The sequence below is a fragment of the Panulirus ornatus genome, chromosome 46 (genome assembly GCF_036320965.1).
Source record: "Panulirus ornatus isolate Po-2019 chromosome 46, ASM3632096v1, whole genome shotgun sequence".
Taxonomy (NCBI): domain Eukaryota; kingdom Metazoa; phylum Arthropoda; class Malacostraca; order Decapoda; family Palinuridae; genus Panulirus; species Panulirus ornatus.
The window spans coordinates 40,482,097-40,502,322 of record NC_092269.1 but is presented as its reverse complement, the minus strand read 5'-3'; the positions used below and the strand labels follow the sequence as shown (position 1 = coordinate 40,502,322).

At 47.4% G+C, this 20,226-nt stretch overlaps 2 protein-coding genes across 5 annotated transcripts in view; one reads left to right on the top strand and one right to left on the bottom strand.

Moving 5' to 3' along the window:
• The window catches only part of LOC139763285 (cGMP-inhibited 3',5'-cyclic phosphodiesterase 3A-like), a 140,631-nt gene that overhangs the window by 13,629 nt on the left and 106,776 nt on the right, over positions 1 to 20,226 (bottom strand). Inside the window, exons 2-5 of one of the 4 annotated variants that reach the window (XM_071689240.1) lie at positions 14,411 to 14,686; positions 8,429 to 8,573; positions 7,802 to 7,918; positions 4,477 to 5,198 (exon numbers count right to left, since the gene is read on the bottom strand). In XM_071689240.1, coding sequence (XP_071545341.1) covers positions 4,477 to 5,198; positions 7,802 to 7,918; positions 8,429 to 8,573; positions 14,411 to 14,686 — 1,260 coding nt within the window. The remainder of the gene's footprint in view (positions 1 to 4,476; positions 5,199 to 7,801; positions 7,919 to 8,428; positions 8,574 to 14,410; positions 14,687 to 20,226) is intronic. The other 3 variants (XM_071689241.1, XM_071689242.1, XM_071689243.1) reach the window with 3 other exon arrangements.
• Positions 1 to 20,226, top strand: part of LOC139763290 (uncharacterized) — a 52,000-nt gene that overhangs the window by 16,082 nt on the left and 15,692 nt on the right. The gene's annotated exons all lie outside the window — the stretch shown is intronic.

Below are 20,226 nucleotides of genomic sequence, written 5' to 3'. Positions count from 1 at the left end.
TGGCCTGAATTTTTCTTCACCGGAGAGAACAGTTTTATCCCCGAGGGAACTCTGAGGAAAATGTGTTTGGGTTTTTCGTGGGTTTAACATAAAGTAGTTAACAGCTGCGAGAAACGTTTGCTGGTGTGACGCAGAAGGTAGTAAGTAAGCAACGCGGCGGACACACGAGGTCTCGCTCAGCTTTATCACATCTCACTGAGGTTCTTACAGGATCTTACCCCTCATTACCTGCTTTACGGTGGCGTGAGTATTTCCTGGTGACTCCTGGAGAACCCTCCTGTGTTAGACCTCTCTCTCTCTCTCTCTCTCTCTCTCTCTCTCTCTCTCTCTCTCTCTCTCTCTCTCTCCTTCCCCAGCCATTTCCCCAACTCTTCACTTTCTTTTCTCTTGTGTTTCCGTGTTTTCCTCCATCGTCCCTCCGTCATCGCTGTTGCCCTCCTTCCCTCAGCTCGTGTCATGCCACACCTCCCGTCCTCCGTCTGTCCCCCCCCCCGCTGCTGTCCACCCACGGACGGGACCGTCCCTACATCCAGCAGACACCAGACCTCTGGTCTAGTAGACGGTAGAAGACCTCTTTATAAACTATCCTTCAACATCATTCTTTCCCAGGAGTTGAAAGTCTCTAGCTAGAATGACACTTAACTTAGACTTTAACAAGTTCCTAGCGACTAACACGTACGTCTGTCGCTATATGATATACAGTTGCATTATGAAGGCCTGTGTTTCCACTAGGGAACAAGAACGTCAAATTATGTTCTCTTTACAAAGGCAGAAGTTAATTATTACAAGAACTGTTAATCTGCCGAAGTTTGCACACTTCAATCTGGACTGTTAAGTTCAACTCTTGTTGGCCTGAGCACGACGGTACGACCCTACAGCACGACGGTACGACCCTTTGGGTATGATGGCCTCTTTTATAGCCTGACCTTTAAGGGTTACCTCCGAGGGTGAAAGGTTATAAGTGACCTGGCCAGTTGATACGCTCGAGGATCGTTGTTAATCTTCAAGAACCGAGCGTATCGTCCAGGGTGACTGTGTCATTAAGGCCACCTGACACTCACCTTAGGTCGTCCACTCATCTTAGACGGTAACGAAGCACCGGTGCTAAGGTGCGTATACAAACAAACAGAGGGAACGGTCGCGTGTTGTTCATATCTTCCATCAGTAGTGTTTGTCTATGATGGTTTTGTTTACTGCAAACATACACATATAAATACACATGCAGTTACACTCAGAAAGACACAGACGAACATTATGTATGTTATCAGTAATTCATATATTACTGTGTGTAAAAAGATCGCCATAAAAACATCCTTTTCAATTAGTGTTTGTAATGCGCTGTTTAAAATATTAATTTCCACTGGAGCGTGAAACGTCAATACGTGATCCAGTGTGACACACTATGACGTGTACATTGAAAGAAAGATAAAGTTAAGGTACGAGTCGTACGTCTCCATATTTCGGTAGAAATTCACAAACATTGTTGTGTCATTACACCACATCAGTCTTCATGCTTCACCCCTACAAATGTTCACGTTACGTAACCATGTCTGCTGCCTACTGATGGGCTGCATCCAGAGGTGGTGATGATCGGCAGATGGTTCACAATATCTTGCCCTGGTGTGTGAGGGATACGCTTGCCTCCTTATATTGTGGTCCAGGTAAACCATGAGGCTTGTGGCTGCCAAGATGTGTGCTGACTGCCATTTCATATCGTAATAAGACCATCACAGTAGTCATGGTCTTCAGGCGATAGTTTGACGTGAATGAACTGCTCGTCTTACATAATAGTGTATTGTTTATGACACCATCTTTAGGAACAGATGCCACTCACAGTTGCAACTTGGAGCCATAACCGGCGCTGTGTCTACACTGGTTCGTGTTTGTTGCTGTGTAGACTGAAGGTGCCTCTCTTCCATGCGACTCCACATCTTAGACTCGTCTTAATCTTTGAATTGTTCGTCACCCATCAACAGGCTGGGTTTCAGGAACATTGGGTCTAATCATGGTAGAGATTAACACCTGTTTCTCCGCATCCCATAGTCACTTAAGTTCAAAGTTCATTTTATATATGTAGGAACATAGCATTACGTTAAATATAGAGTTTCTGCACCATTTAGAAACGTCATAACACCACATGCAGAATTAATTTCATCAGATGACACGATATGGGGTCACACGTCACGTTGGGTCCAGTCACACTCATGGTACGTAATGACGTGTAGGTGTGAGCAGGGATTGTGGTCGTAAACATATGGTAGTTTGTGAGGCTTGTGGGCACGGCTGCTGTCTGGTGAAGAATGTTGACTGTGCCTAAGTTTTTTTCAGCTGGTATGTTCAAGATGTTCTTCTGCCAGCTGGGTCGGATAATGAGTTAGGTATGATCATGAAGGGATGATACATCTCTTATTCCTCAGCTACACCCGGACTTAACCCCTTGAGCGCGACGCTATGAACCCGGGGAACGAACGGTGGCCTGACCTCTGACCTTAACCATAAGGGTGCTTGGAGGAAATTGGTTGTAGGCCAGAGCCACGGGGATGATGTATGCATTAATGTGATTGTGTACCGAGAAGTCTCACAATATTTTCCTTGGGATTACCTTCAACGACGAACTGGGTTTTGTCATTTTCAACCGGCGGTCATGGTGGGGGTAAGTGGAGGTTGTCCATGGTTCTCTACCATTATGGAGGCTCATTTACCGGGTCCATAGTGGAGGTACATCTGTAAGTGCTGTGTTGGAGGCACGTTTATTAGTGGTAAATGGAGGGGGGGGGGAGATATTCGTGTGTGTTTTGATTAAGCAACTGACACAATGAGAGAGATGCCAGACATGATCAAGGAAGATCGACTGACACATAATGGTCGTCCATTCGTTGTATACTTCCTGGGTGAGTGAGGTGATTCACCTGGTGTACAGCGGAGGTGGAGTCTCGTGGCTTATGGGGACGTTCGCTGTAGCGAGGCAGGCGAGGGGAACGGTCGCTGGGGACGGTGCTCGCTGTGGACTGCCGGTCTGCAGTGACGCGTGACACGCTGGGTGGGTGAGGCCGTGGGTGGATTGACGTCTGCTGTAGTGAGGTAGGCGGGGAGGAGGGGGCGCTGCTGCTCCTGCTTCCGGTGAAGGGTATGTGTGGCAGTTCATGTCTTCGTGATCATCTAATATTATGTGAAGGTCATTAGTCTCGCTCAGCACAAAAGTCCATAGTTTAGTGATCATTCTCTGTCTCCCCAAGTGCTCTGAGATGGTGTTTCTACCATTGACACGGACCACCAGGCCTCTCGTCTGTCGTGTGTCAAGTGCAGCCTGAATGTTATTATAGTTCTGTAGTAAATAAGAAATTTACAATCTCGTTATCCAGTTCCCAGGGTGCACCGTGGGTCATGTGGCACTGTATTGCAGCCCATCCCATGGTTCACACACTCACCAGGTTGCTCATGTAAGGTCCCACACTCACAGCGGACGAGTGTTGAACTCTGCTGGTATCCCGGACATGGTGGTAGCAACAGATGCTGAGGCTACAGCAGCTATATTGGTCATAACCGTGTTGACCGCAGGTCACACAGTAGGGAGGTGTCCTGCCCTAGTACGTGACACTTGTTATCACCGCGTTACCCTGGACCGACTACTGAGGAAGTGACAGAAGTGTACAAGCCTCGGAGTCGAATATGAATTATATGGTAATGAAAAATGTATTGGCGAAGTCTTAGACAATTGTGTTAAAGAAGCCAGAATATATATCTGGCTATAAATGTTTTAAGTTTTTAGGTATTTTATTAAAGGAAGCGGAAAAAAAATAACTACGAGCAATGTCAAGGTTTGAGATCTTTTTTGTGCTCCCAAGCACCAAACAACCATTAGGTTGTAGCGTTTACAAATTCCGCAGTTCACGTGTCAAGGGCTTGAGAGTCGTTGCGTGTGTCCCGCGTACCCATGTGGACCATTGTTCCTCAAGATTCAGTCAGATGGCCATAACTCCTCCCGTGATAGACCAATATATCAGTTTTGTCAGCAAACGTCTCTTTAAGAGGCCACTAAACCTGACGTGTCAGGTCCTCTCTGTCATGCGTCTCACCTGTCGCAGGAAAGACAGAGGACGAGGGAGGGGGAGAGTTGTTACTCGTGTGTATGGCGAGTGTCCACAACGCACGCTGGTCCTTCGTGTGTAAAGTTGACGTCACTCCTTCGGAAGTTATGATGTTCATATCCCGCTCGTCTTGTGGATAGATGATGTCGGCGTACAGTGATGTGGTACCACAAGAAAGAGAAGGCATAGTAGGAACATCTGTGGCATCTCCTTCCGCCAGAAATAGAACAGAAAATTGGGTACCGCTCGGATGTGCGTCAATTACCCCCATATTACTGAATAAACGGGTAAACACACATGTATTTGCGCACGTGTTTACGTTTTATGTAGCTATGAAAAGACACAAGTTATGCAAACAATGTTTACGAAGAGAACAAGTTCAACTCACCTCTTTCACTGGTGGTGTGTGAGTCTTCTGCTGTGGTAGCTCTTCCTTCTCGTCCCTGTCGTCCTCTTCCTGCTCCTCGACGACCGCCGCCGCCACCTCGGCCGCTGCCGCTAGTCTGACCCTCCCTGCGCCCAGGGCTTCCTCACTGGTCTCTATAGAGCTGGGAGAGTCAGAGCTCTCATAGTCCGAGGTGGCAACCCGCAGTCCATGTCTTTGCTGCACTATACTGGTATTGGTCGCGTTAGTATTTGCATCGGTATTTCTGGTTTCTGTCTGTCTGCCACTCAGGAAGTGAGTGTCTCGAGTACTCTCACTACTACACTTGCATTCACAGAGTGCAGAGGCGGGCGGCTCCTCCTCCAGGTTGCAGGGGCCGTCCGTAGCGGCGTCGCCCTGGGCGCGGCTGCAGTCGTCGCAGAGGCCCTCGCATACGTGCTGGTTCGGGAGCTTCTGGAGGCGGGTGAGGCGGTCCGAGTACGCCCCAGGTTTGTGCTGGGCGTCGTGCAGCCCCCTGGCCACGCGGTCCAGGTGGTTCACGTCGTAGTCGCCCAGAGGGTGCAAAGAACACACCGTCTGGCGCTCCCGGACCGCCGGCCGCTTGGCGCCGTCCTGGTAGAGCGCAGTGGTGGAGAAGGAACGGTTCTTGTTGGAGCCACTGTTGGGGTCCAGCCGCGCCTCCAGGCAGCAGGCGTGTGTCGGGCTCCCGCACGGCGTCACATCTGCTGTAAAAAAGATACATACAGCCATTATCTATGTCCAGGGGGGAAGGCCACACTGACGTGAGGCTATGGTAATGTTGGTGCTGACACGAACGTAATACTGAGCAAGAGTGTGTAAGGGGAACACATCTGTAGCGAAGGCTCAACACCGCAGCTGCGAGCTTTCTGGTGACCGAGGTTGGACACCAGACACTGGTGGAACATCTCGTATTTTACTTTTCAAACGTATTTTCAGTTTCTCTCCAGAAAAGAAAAACCTAGAACTGCTGCCCTGATTTACAGAGAACGTATCCTCTCTTTGTGTAGCTACGGTCCACGGTTCTCTTATAGATACACACACACACACACACACACACACACACACACACACACACACACACACACACAGAGGCTGAACCGAACCTTTTGTTAGACAATAACAAATGAATTCTCCTGTCAGTAAATTCATCACTGACTGACACAGTGTGGCAGATCTTGTCTTATGTGACTGATCAAGAATGCAGTGCGTAATACAGCTTTAGGAATATTAATTACTTTATTGACCTGAGTCGTAGCGGATGAAAGAGGTGACGAGAGAGAGAGAGAGAGAGAGAGAGAGAGAGAGAGAGAGAGAGAGAGAGAGGTGATAGTGGTGACAGAGAGAGGAACGTTGGCTCCCATCATGGCTCCTGGCCAGTGATCCAGCTGTCTCGTTCATATAGTAGATTCTTTTCTGTTATTTTTGTGTAATAATGATTATAATGATAATGGGTAATGATGAAAGAAATGATGCTAATAATGATTGATAGTAAAGGTAACTACTATTACTAGTGATAAAGATGTATGTTCAGTCGCTGAGTTAGCACAATAATGGTTAAATTGTCCTCTCGTTAAGTGTCAGAGTTCTCGTGTTGTCGCTGAGTGTTTGTGGTGCTCAGTGTGAAGGTGTCTGTGTCGTCTGCTGGTCATCAGGCCGCCATGTTCGTCGTCCATTCTGCTTCAGAATGCATCGTTGCTCTCTTTGTCGTCCAGCAGTAATAAGGTATTTATGCTGTCGCTCCGTCGTGGTGATGGTGTGGTCGGGGCAGTGTAGAGGCGCGCTCCGTGTACGTGAAGACGTTTATGTCCTCGTCCAGCCCTCGCCAGGTTGCTTGTGTGCCCGATCCGTCATAGCCAGGGTGCGTACTGTTCGTCTGGTCATCCTCAAAGTCTGCGTATTGTGGTCAGGTCAGATGTGAGAGTGAGGGGAGGGGCGGTCCGTTAACCATCCCTGGCTGGTTTGAGCCGGCTACTATCTGCTTCACGAACTGCCTCGTTGGAAAACGTGCGAACAGCCTTGTTTTCGTGAGAGGATGATGGGGAGGAGTGATCACACCCTCCCAGAGCACGGCCCTCCGACACCTCTTTGTACCCCTCGAGTACGACGGTACGACCCTTGAGCGAGCACAGCGTTACAACCCCCTTAGAATGACGGCATAAGTCGAACTGATCCCTGCTGCTCAGATGAAAGGCCTGGCTACCATACCCATGGGTCGCCCCGACATGCTCAAGGATCGTACTGTCGTGCTCACGGATCGCACCGTCGTGCTCAAGGGTCTTACCGTTGTGCACAGTGAGCTTCTGTTGACGATTAATCCTTACTAAGATAAAAATTGAATTATTGATGACCACAGAGTTGATTGTTTTCGTATTATAAAGATGGATATATTGCTAAGGGACACACACCGAGACCCGAGTGTTTTTAACTCGCTTGAGAGAGAGAGAGAGAGAGAGAGAGAGAGAGCCAGCCAGCCAGCCCGGCTTCCATTATACTCTGGAGTTCCATGTTGCAGGCCGCGTGCCAAGCCCTGGACGCCCCCAATGGCCCGATACCTCCATGAGAGACGGTCCAGCGGCCTCGTCTGCCGGACCATCACCAAGAATTCTACCTTCCCACGCATTATCTTTTGTACCCTTAAAAGATGGTATCTATCTATCTCTTAATGATACTATATATATATATATATATATATATATATATATATATATATATATATATATATATATATATATATATATATATATCGGCATGCTTAGTCAGTACATTAGCTTATGAAAATAACATAATTCTAGACTAGTATTTTCTTCACTGTGTGTGAGTGTTAGAGGAGTCAGTGGTGGCCAGGCACGTCAGAGCGTCTCTTGCAGTGGTGGAGGTTTAGATACACTGAGCTGGTTATTGCTGCACCCGCACACACACACTGTACACGCAGGTGACTGCTAACAGGTAGTTACACACGGTTATTTGCACGATACACATGCCCGCGCACACGCACACACACACACACACACGCATACATACATACATAGACATATCTACACGACAGACATACACACATACACGTACTTCTGTACAACACACACGCACACACACACACACAGACACGTGTTATTATAACCGTGTCAACATTCATAGTGCGTGTTAGTAAGCCAGTGTTGACGCTCCACTATATTAAAAGGTATTTAGCAATTGTGATGACGAGGATGGTTAGATTATCTAACTACACGAGGAGCTGGCGTGTTAGACACATCTGGAGGGGGGGGGGGGCAGGAGGAAGATTAGATTTAGAGTTAGAAGTGCGACTGACATGTGGCGTCGTCCTCGGCTCCGTCCTGCGGTAGACTGATGGTCAACACTCGCTCCCTCACCTGCCCTCCCGCCTTCACCACCACCGCTGTCGCTGCTTCCTCCTCTTCTCTCTGCTCTGAGATGGGAACATACCAGTGAGGTGTGGTGGGGAGGTGGTGCTCCAGGGTGGGAACATACAGGTGAGGTGTGGTGGGGAGGTGGTGCTCCAGGGTGGGAACATACAGGTGAGGAAAAGATATAGGAGATATATCTCTCATTATACACCAGCCAGTTGGTATACCATATAGAGGGAGGTGAAGGCAGGGGTGAGCAGCACATGGTAAAGAATACTATAATTAAGATGGGGGTCTGGAAAATGTAGCCAACACCAGTGGAAACCCACTGGAACAACCTGGAACTCGTTATGGAAAACAATAGGAACCCACCAGCTTCAAGCTCTACCATCAAAAGGATAAAATGGCTGCAGATTTAACTTCGTGGAGCGGTTTAATGATCAAGATTTCACATGACAATAAAAATGTTGCATGAACAACCATTAAGATCATGATGAAGATAACGATAAGACTGGAGGGAGGGTCAAGGGTCACCATTAAACTAGACAAGACTGATGTATGATTAGACTTACCAACGACGGCCCTGAAGGAGGAGGCCCGCTTCCTGCAGGGTGTGGGCTCTAGGGTGGGCATACCCGTGGCGCTGGTGGTGGTGGTCCACGTGGAGGTGCTCATGCGTCGGAGCAGACTCGGGGCCACGCTACGCTTACCGCTTCTCTGTGGACGAGGCCAACCTGTTACTCTAACCCCGGCACGTAGTGCATGCATGTACAGACAGCCTGTGACACTCTGAAGGTGGGGATGGAAATGTCACCTTCGGCAAGGGATTCACTGTCACTGGAAAGGTAACAGTTTAGTCTCGTCCAAGAACTTCCAACGAGATCACCATTTCCCTGCTACTGATTGTAGCCTTGGAGTTGTGGGAACCCCATTAAAGGAATTCTGGGGTTGTGTGGATAATTGACAATTATGATACTGTGGAGTAGAAGCGTGCACGTATGATGAATGGTTGTGTATATAATGAGGAAGGACTATACATCATCAGCTATGATGATCAAACCTTCATTACGCCTGTCAAGCAACGCTAATGATGCCCTCTGACGTCATCACATTAACAAGGTTATTGAGAGGCTTACTACAGATTGCTCTCTGACCTTCTTAGTATTAACGAAGTTCTCTCCTCTCTTTAATATGGACCTTGCAACTTCCTATCATTATACGATACTTTAAAGGAAATTACGTCCTGAAATTTTGCATATTTTTTTTTTTTATTTACTCAGTATCAGTTATTAAGAAAATTGGACATGAAACTCGACGTATTGATGTTCACAGTAGTGATCAAGGTTCTAACCAGACTTTACACTGAGGAGATGCCTTTGTAAAATGGCCAGTCTATAGCAATAAGGGAAGAAATAAGGTTTATGATTAGAAAGAGAATGATACATGAAAGTAAGTTAAGATCAGATCAAGAATAAGGAGGGTAAGTGTGTGGTACGTGTTGGGTCATGTAAAGACCAACTTGGTAGTTTGATGGTCCTCAGACTTCATTTTCCGTTGCCAGTCTTAGCGAGGCAGCGTCAGGAAGACACGACTGAATCTTGGTGGAAAAATCCCCCGCTTACCTCCACCGTGTTATCGTTTGGGAAGATGATAATACAGGAGGAGAGGATTTCATTCTCCCCTCCCTCCCTCCCTCCCGCTTCCGCCCCTCTTAGTCGCCTTGTATGTCAGGCAGGAGATACGTCGGTAGCAGTCTGTTTACCTTATAACTTGGCATGATGATACACACACACATTTTTTTTTTTAAATTCTTGGTCGTCGGTTCCTGCGTTAGTGAGGTAGCGCCAGAAATAGACGAAGACAGGCCTCATCCACTCGCATCCATCCTCAAGCTGTGCACCGAAACCACGTCTCCCTATGGTTAGCCAGGTATATATATATATATATATATATATATATATATATATATATATATATATATATATATATTAACCATGACCAAAGTTCTATGTTAACATTAACATAATGAACAGAAAATATCTTGACAGTTTATGGTATTGTAATAGTCATAGCTTGTCATTATTTCCAGTGTCCATAAGCTAATTAAATTATACTGAGACATTTGATATTTTTATGGATCGTTCATATTTAATATCGCTGGTTAACGGCCGATCAGTTCAGCATTGAGGGATCCTAATTAAGCTTATCTCTCTAAATAATTAGGTATTTGTATAACATTTTCCTATGATTATTAATTTGCTTCATGACATATTAGATGAGGCCATTAACGCGAGTGTGTGTGTGTGTGTGTGTGTAGAGAGATATTTAGATAGATAAAGAAACAGATGTATGTCATGGATGTCTCAGGAGATGCGTTAATGTGTCATCGTCATAACGTCCCTGATGGTCACGTGGGCCGCAGGAAGGGTTGCCTGATTTTCGTCAACATTTATATATCCTCGGACGGAAAGGTTGACTCCCAAGACGTCCGTGTGTGGTGCCTGACCTCACGGACCTGAGGTACGTCCCTGACCGTACGTACACTCCTGGACCACGACCACGCGACCTTACACAACGGAATGACCTTTGAGCACGACGCTACGACCCTTGAGCACGACGCTACGACTCTTGAGCACGACGCTACGACCCTTGAGTGCGACGCTACAACCCTCGAGTTCGACGCTACGACCCTTGAGCTTGACGGTACACCGACTGACCTGACAGTACTATTACATGGATGATGCAAAGACCAGTGTATCGTGCTCAAGGGTCGTACCGCCGTACTCAGGGTCGTACCGCCGTACTCAGGGTCGTACCGCCGTACTCAGGGTCGTACCGGCGTACTCAGGGTCGTAGTGTCCTCAACTCAAGGTTTCAAGAATGATTTGCCGCTGTGGTGGTGATGGCGGTGTGGTCATTACGCCGTCCTCACATCTGCGGGTCCCACGATCGATCCCTGAGAACGCTAGAGTCAGCCAGGTGAGATGCAGCACCTCGAGGTGCACACAGCGCCCATCCCTCACCAGGCTTCATGTGGGTGGTGATGCGCGGCTCATGACACGCCCAGGGGGGTCATGCCTCCTGGCTGACAGTCACTCTTGACGAGTTCGTTGACTGACTGTGTCGGTGGAGGTGACATGGTATGGGGAGGAGATGGTGCTGTTAGATCGGACTGGTGAGAGAGAGAGAGAGAGAGAGAGAGAGAGAGAGAGAGAGAGAGAGAGAGAGAGAGAGAGAGAGAGAGAGAGATGGGCACTTTCAGCGGAGTAAATAAGTTATGTTCAGGCAAATTCAACATGACACAAAATGATCGCGAAAGTTTTTAAAGAAAGATAAAATTTCTCTTGTGTGAAAACGTACCTGACGCGCCTCGCTGCTTGGCCAGGGCCCCCCCCCCCCCCCCCCCCAGGCAGTGAGGTATAAACGCAGTTCACGTGTGACCTTCCACACCACCTCACATGTGCACTTCCTCATGACATCAGTGTGCTGCCCGCGTTATTAGCCTTCTGAGCACGACCTTATGATGGTCTGACCTGTGATCTCACCCATACGAGTCGGGTCAAACGCCAAGCCATCGTACTTAAGGGTCGTGCCGTCGTGCTCAAGGTCCGTACCGTCGTGGTGGAGGGTCGTACCGTCGTGCTCGGAAGTTTAGCATATGGAGTCGTCCATCGCTGTTACGTGATGGTCGAAATTGCTTAAAGCGAAGACGGGTAGTCTGGCTGATGGCTTGAGATGAGCGAGTTACCGTGTTCGATAAGTCGGTGCTTAGGATGCACCTTAGTAGTATAGAGCGAAGAATTGGTTCACAGGGATCAAGAATATGTAGAACAAAGGAAGGAGATCATTACGTTAACTTGCATGACGCTAATTATCTTAACAGAGCAAAAGAACAACAACTATTGACTGAGGGAATGTAGTAGAAGCGCTAACCTGTCCTCGAGTATTAATTCTGCCGACGTAGGAAGCCCTGATGCTCAAAACACAGCAGGAAATGATCATGTAGGGATATTCCCGGGAAAAATGACGTGAGGTAGATTGTAGGGTGACGCCATGATGGATGTGTGTTGTTGGTAACGAGGAGGAGGAGGATGGTTGGGTGGTTCGCCCCTGGCAAGTTCAGGAAGGCCGGCCACACTGATGAACGGAGGAGACGGCAGCGGTGCAGAGGGATGAAGGGAAGTGTGATGGAACGAGATGGTGAAACGCAGGGAGGTCATGGTTACTGAGCGATAGTGTGGTGGAACACAGGTATCACTGAAGTATACGAGGGAACATCTGCCTGGTAGCTGGCTGTACTACCCGCCTGAGTATTGGGAGGGCTAGAGACGACAGCACAGTGAGCCAACACTTCACTGGCTGTCAAATTGAAATCTTTTGGCCTAGATTGCTGTATTTTCTTTCCGTCTCACACGACGCGTTCTTTAAAGCATCAGATATTCCTGTGGTGGTGAGCGCTACGTGCTATCCGCTGCCCCCTCACGTTTTGCCAAGTTGTATTGATTTTATCATAAATCTGTAACCTGTAACACACCGTACCGTTGTGTGTGTGTGTGTGTGTGTGTGTGGGGTGGGGGGTATTGGTCCCTCCAAGTGGCAAGCGTCCCTACCATCTGCTGGAAAAAGTTGCTACAAAGACGATCATTAAGAAAGTGATCATCATTATCTGGAGGAACGGCTGTTATAATGAGAGGTCACACGAAGTTTCCGAGGAATTATAAGTATTATTACTTATATTGTTCCCTGGGAAGGGACCAGCAAACTGGTGACCCCGGGGCAGTAAGTGACCTCTCAGAACAGGAGGAGACAGGACAAGCCGGGACGATGCGTAGGTTCAGGTCACAGGAAAGTGAAGTGAATCTGGGACAGAGAAGGACTGTGTTCTATCCTGGAGGGCATAATGAGCTCGGCTCAGCGACCGTCTCTCGTACGAAGCTGCAACCTCCTCAGACCCTCACCGTCCTGCCACCAGAGGAAGATGTGTGCACACGTGGATGAGGCTCGTCTTACCAGGCTGGGGGACGGTGAGGTGAATGTGTTGGATTCGAACTCCTCCTCTGTACCCTGCCAGTAATGGCTGCGAAAATGAATGTTTTCAGAGAGTTAAGATTGTGTAATACCATTAATGATGAAAGAGACATTTCTTTCTTGTTCCAGTTCACTATTGAAGAATTTTCATTTAGAATCTTCCTGGAATTTGTTTTAGTCCACAAAAAATTATAATGGGAAGTGTTTGGTCATGCTTGTTATCTGAGGCATTACGGAGCAGCTGGTCACACAATAGTAAGACAAACCGTCACAGACAACCAGAGAAAGAAGACTTTAAGGGTACGTCCATGAGCACAGGGATACTCCCCTTGGATATGATGGCCTAGTTTTAGTTGTAAATGACCAACTGTGATCACGACACCAGTCACGTGCGGTGTGTCTTCAGTAATGATATGCTCGGCTGCCGGAGAGGTTATAGCACTGTCTCAATGATGGCTGACGAGGGTGGGTGGACAAGGTAAGTGCCTCCGTGATGACCCTCCCTCGTTACCACTGGTATAAGGTCGTTCAGCCTCGGCCAGAAATATGAACTATGATAACGAACGGTTACCGTTACATGGACTGTATTATGGTGGCTGTGGGTCGAAAAACGGTGTTGGTTAAATTAAGAGATTTGAAAGTAAGAGTTATATGTAATGTTAGATAAGGGATCTTATGTTAAAGAGGTTGAGAACGTGTTGAATAATTGAAAGCGATAAACAGGGTTAAATGAAGTACTGGCTTATTAACACTCCAAGCAAACAAGTTTTACACAATCAAGTTAGAAGTTAAATAGATTGTAAATGATTATGTTTCATTAGATCATGGATGAACATATCTCAGTAATCAAGATAGAAAATCAGCTATTAAGATAAACAAACCATGATTAATAAAGTCATAAAGTAAACAAATGATGAGTGGTGGTCTTGGGCAGTGATAGCTGAAGTGAACAGCTTCGAGATGCTTCAGATAATGAGGGAATTGTCTCTGTATATAACAAAACATCATTATGTACATGTGGACACTGGCTTCTCTGGGTAATGATCTTTGATTATTGTGAGGTTTTTCAGTGACTCGCCAGCCCCTCGTCAGAGACAACAAGTTAGGTTACAAGTAATCACTTGTTTAACTGATTGACGGAAGGGAAGCCAGTTGAACTCACTTGGAAATCCAGAATACGATTGTTTACACGTAATTGAAAATTTCCGCTCAAATCTTGATCTAGTGTACAGACGGCTTTCATGTAATAGTTATTTAAATAGTACCAGTATACTGAAACCCAGAGAAAGTCGTGTATCGTAAATATATCGTGTCCCACAACTATATGAAATGTGACATGAATGTATCAAATTACATTGTAGAAGATAAAGAATGATTTGAATACAGTATGTGATGCAGATACTCTGAAATGTAAATCTGGAATATACGTAAGTGGTACAGAAAACGTATTGTAGAAATGACAATAATGTAAGTGAAAATGCTGCATGAAAATATATATGACTGGTGGAGTGCAGGATCGCTCTTACCCTGTGCACGGAGGGCCTCTCGCCCGTGTATGGGTTCTCCTCCGTGTCGGAGCCGGAGGCGTAGGCATCCTGCGCCAGGTGGAAGTACGGCGTGGGTCTGTGTCCCCTAGGGGAGGGGGCGGCCTGGGAGGGTGGGGTCAGCAGGAGGTAGAGGGCCTGGAGGCCGGACACCACAGCGGGAGGCAGGTGAGGGTCTTGCAGCATGTCGGCAACCAGTCCGTGCGCCTCCGACAGCAACGCCCCGTCCACGCTGCTCGGACCAGCGCCCCCACACGACTGAAAACAACAAGGACGTTGATCACTCTCCGATTTCATTACACGTGAAGTACATAAGTCTGGGTTAGTCTCTTTGGTGAATGAGTTAAGTAAATACCCATGAGTTGGTCTCGTGTTTTGTAAGTTTAGTAAATATTTGGCGTGTTGTTTAATGGGTTTAGTAAATACAGCTGAGTTGTTCGTTGTTTTATGGGTTTAGTAAGTACATCTGAGAGGGTCTGTTGTTTAATAGATTTAGTATCATATGTACATACCTGAGTTGATCTGTTCTTATACGGTTGGAGTAAATACACTTGAATTGTTTGTTGTATTCTGATGGCTTTATTGATGCAAGCAGACTGTTGCAAAGCTCAGCCATATAGGGATAAGACACACGGCCAAAGCCTCCCACCACGTATGTACAGATGGAGAAAACTAGTCAATCTGGCAATCACGCCAGCACTCACACGCATGAATACACATACGACGCTCATAACATGACCTGGAGCATATCCGACCAGCGGGGGAAGGTGGTATTAAATAAGCCTCTCCTCCTTCATATCTTGCCATCGGGGATCCCTCCTCCCCTACTTGCAGTTCGGTTCTACAATCACGTCGAGGCCATCTGAACTCCTACAGACCCCTTATCTACTGCTCCTCCTCCCAACCTCCCTCCTGCCGTGGGCAGTCATTGACCCACCCTGCTCCTCACTCTCACAAAGGTCTCGTTTTTTTTTTTCCGCCTTCACCAGCCAGTTCCAGATCTCCTGTTGATGACCTCCAACAGTCAGGAGGCGGAGGGACGCGTAATGATAAAGTGAGTCTGTGAGGGAGGGATGATGGGCGAGTCTGATGAGAGGTGAGTTGTGGGAGGAGATGAGGAATACGTGAGGAAGGCCGCCTGCGAGACCACTACACTTATTCGGGATACGATTTATCAGAGAGACGGACCTGGGCAGAGAAGGTCAGCATCCCATATGGCACCGTGGTGTACCCTCCCGTGTTCAGGGAACACATGGACCGTTACCCCAGCCTCGCACGACAGAAAAAATACAACTCATCACCACAACAAAGGTTCATCTGTGTCTGTCGTGGCCAGTAGACCAGTGATAACAAAGTTGACACAATTAAAAGGGACTGATGAGTGTAATTACTTCCGCACTATCACCACCCACACGGCTGCTTCCCCGCTCTGTGTGTGTGTGTGTGTGTGTGTGTGTGTGTGTGTGTGTGTGTGTGTGTGTGTGTGTGTGTGTGTGTGAATAAAATATCTCGGAAATTCGTTGCGAGATTTTATGGTTTTTTTCAGTTACAAATACCATAAGGCAATAAAAGGATAGGATTTTAATGAATACAGTTTAGGGAATTCTGATAAGGCGTTGGGTCGCGCGCCCGGTAGTACAGTCGACATCAGGTGTAGCAGAACGTGCGTCGCATCCCAAGTAGAAATGGGTGTATGCCTAATGGACGCCTCGAGCGGAGACCGTCCGACGTATGATGGACTTTCCGTTCACAGATGTACACAAGACGTCTCCAGTGTGCTCTTACCTTCACTACTTTCCCCTTACTATCTTCTCAGTATCTTCCACGGTTATATTCCCCCTGTTTGGCCAGGATATACGTGGCCTTCCTGTCCGGCCCTTGGGAAGGGATCTCCCTCACTCCTAACCCGTACCAACTCGGTCACGCCCTTACACCACCTCAACACCATCACCGTCGCCAGACATGTGGCATCAGTTACGTTGCCATGTCAAGCGCGTGACTTCCATATCACTTTATAAACACCTTGATCATCACTTGATCAACTCCCACGTCCGTGTGTGCTGGGAGGACGGTGAACTAGAGGGGTGAGCTAGGACTTGGCGAGCTGGGAGAAGTAGCGGGGACACTGACGCTGGGAGAGGTGCAAGAACTGGGTTAGCTGGGGTGGGAAAGTACTGAAATCTGAGACTGAAGGGTTAACCAGGAGACGGTGAGCTGGGAAGGTTGTTTAATGGGAAGGGGGAAATCAAGCGAACTGAGCTGGGAGAGGTGTAAAGGGTGTCTGGAGTGAGAGTGAGCTGCTTGGTGATGAGTTAGGAGAGAGAGAGAGAGAGAGAGAGAGAGAGAGAGAGAGAGAGAGAGAGAGAGAGAGAGAGAAGAGGATGGAGGTGTGGGCTGGGAGAGGAGTGAGCTTGGCCAATATGAGCTGTGAGAGCGAGAGCTGGGAGAGAAGAAAGGGGTATTGATCAAGAGGACGACCTATATGTGAGAGAGATGAGTCACTTTGTGTGATTATTTATTTATCATTTACTATTGTGGGACTCGTGATTACCTGGCTGCGTAGGTCTGGTGGCTTCCTTGTGTATCTTGCTTGTACTGTCATTACTACTTTAAAGGTAGAGGAAGTTTTACACTCATGTTCCCCGTCTCTTAATCTTGTTTACATGTATACCTACACGTATATATGTGTATGTGTTTGTATTCCTGCTCGCCTGTTGTATGTGTGTATTTGTGTGTGTGTTTGTCTTTATGTGATTACTATTTGTGTGTTACGGAGAAAGAGGTTAACAGTCGTGGTGCCCCGTCTCTTAACCTTTTACATATGAACCATACCTTTGCTCCTACACACACACACACACACACACACACACACACACCGTCCTAAGCCAGATACCCATTCATCGACCAGTCCCAAAGAGAGCATGAACACCTGGCTTGGGTGTGGGCCGACTGCCACGTCCAGGATTTGAGCCCATGCGGGTCCGACCTCGGGCTAGGCAATGCTAACTTGTGGTGGGTAACGCTTACCACTACACCACATAGGCACATGAGTATGATCGTGTGTTTCTGTGTTTGTATTTTTGTCGACCTGTCTTCCTGTGTTATTCTGTTTGTTTATGTTTTCCTCTTGTGTTAGTGTCTCCGTCAGTCCAGTGATTCGCCCGTACATCCAGCTGTGAGTTGTCTGACCGCCGTATCACCTTGGATTTATGCGTTAACACTTTCACCGGCGGGGTGACCCCATCACAACACTGAACAGGTTATGGGTATTTATGGAACCCCACTATCCATACTTTGCCATCATAGGAACACCTGTCACCTCTGCTAAACGTAAACATGGCGCGGGGGATGGGGTTAGGTAGTGCAAATGGGGTTAGAATGAGGAGGCTTAGATGAACTTAGGATCGAATGGGGTAAGACTGGAGTTTTCTTAGGTGGTATACTGGAGGAATATGTCGTGAATAGGGTGTGATTATGTGCCGATGGGGTTGATGAGGTTATGATTTGGGTGCATTGAGGAGTGAATAGGGTCCGCTGAAGAGCAAATGGAATGGGGAGAGGTAGAAATACGGGCGTGGGTTGACGTGTGAATGAGGGATGAATCACTTATGGAGTGGGATGGGGCATGTTATGAGTTTGTCGTGAGGCTGTGAAGGTTGTTTATTTTTCTTTTTCTTCTGGAGCAGATAAACAGTACCCTATAATCACAGCACATCACATGTCTGACATTTCCTGTTTTTTTTTTCATGTGCCACAGTTGGCTGAGATTGATGTTTGTTTACGTTCATTTTTTCTATCTGACACAGATGGTGGAGATCAGCGCTTGTTTATTCTCACTTCTCGATGTTTCTGGAGGAGATTATCTCTCAGTTGAGTGTCTCTCATCTGGGTGTGTGTCCGTGTCACCAGACATGCCATAAATTGCGAGTGTAAAACAATTAGATTTGTTCAGGGAGCTAAAGACGAGGTATTTGGCAGTATTGCAGGCGCTGTCATTGCTAGAAATATGCTGGAGGATATATATAGCACTTCATCCCGAGGCTGTAGCTATCATACCACACGTTAAATATTGGTAAATATAGGTTGGTGTAGGCTCCGAGCGGGCAGGGCTGGTGCTAGGAGGTTTAACATTAACGGCAACTCTCGTCGCTAATACACGATATAGATCATGGACGTACACTTCTGTACATGGTATACTGTCCGGCGGAGGAGAGCGTGGTGTGGGTGTGTAGCCTGGTGTACATACTCACGATACACCTCCCATATCACATGATGGGTCAGGAGGCCTTCTTCCACCATACTAGCTTGGTCTGGGATCTGACCTTACCTTACACTGGTCTTCTGCCACCACAGATCCATGCACGGCTTGGTGGCTGTCTCCCTCCTGTGTTCCGTCAGGCTGTTGGAGGCCACGGCCCGTAGGTCTACGCAACCACCACATTCCGTGTGCTGTGTGTGTGTGTGTGTGTGTGTGTGTGTGTGTGTGTCTGGGTTGATGATGTAATCACCCAGAGATCCATATCTCATGGTACTACGTAAACTCTCCGGATGATGGAGTGGCTACCATGATGCGGGCCCTATTAACCTCCAATTACCGCGCGCCGAATGAGTGACGTCATTTGCAGGTGGTTTATGACGTCACGTGACATGTGGTGCGTACGCTCTCGTGGTTCCTATTTTTACGTTTCCTGAAAGTGCTACAAGTGTTTTGTCGCTATGACATATGTGGGTAGAGGACATGTGATGCATGTCTGGTAACAAGTCCCCTTTGATTTTGTTTTACTCAGAACTAGAACATTCAGATCCTTTCCTCAAAGATACTTCTGATGTCTCTTTCTTTTCATCATGTTTACATCCACACACAATGAGACAACTCAGACTGAGCCTTCGAGGAGGATGAGGACTCCCTGCTTGGCTCCTTCTATTAAAACTTTTAGAAGCTGAATTGGTTACGATGGTCGTTTGATGTCTATGTATACTGGGCAGTGTGTGGTTATAATTATATCCTTGAAGTATTTCCTTGGCGCCACAGCGCTGCTACACCTCACTGTAAATATTGAGATAAAACTGTATTTTGTCATAGATAGCATATTTACACACTGTATTAAAGTGACTGAGGCTTTGACCTGTTATGTAATGCTTCACTTGCTGGCTGTACCTTAGAGTTACACCATTACACCCGAGCCTGGTTCATGGGTACCATGAATGTGAGGTGCACCAGGTCACCATCATGAGGTGGCTGAGGTGATCCTTCATACCGTCTCTCTACACTACCACACAAATACATCGCCTCCGTCAGGACTCTTGTTGACAGTACACAACCTGATGACGGATACCCTGGTCCACTTGTGAACCTGTGGACCGTGGGACATATTCCTGTTGCACCGCGCTAAGGCCGAAATAAACCAAACATCCACTGCAGTACACTTCTTACGTACTGAAAAATATACTTTTGTCCGTCTGTATGTGCAAGAGTTTGTCATCAAACGTGTACTCACGTTGATGAGAGATTTGGTTTGAGTGTGTGTGTGTGTGTGTGTGTGTGTGTGTGTGTTGCCCCATCCCTCACATACAGCACAGGATGGCCCACAGAGCAAGTGGTCACCGTAAGTGGTCGACGTGCATGAGGAGGATGAGAACCAGTGAACCAGATCATCAGGTCTGGTTTGTGGTGTGATGTGTGGCTGGGTCTTACCTCAACCACCGCTGGAGGTGTCGTGCTGGTCCACGCGACGCCACACACCCTGTACAACACCTTTGTATATCAGGACAAATTTTCCCGTCATGATGTGTGACGT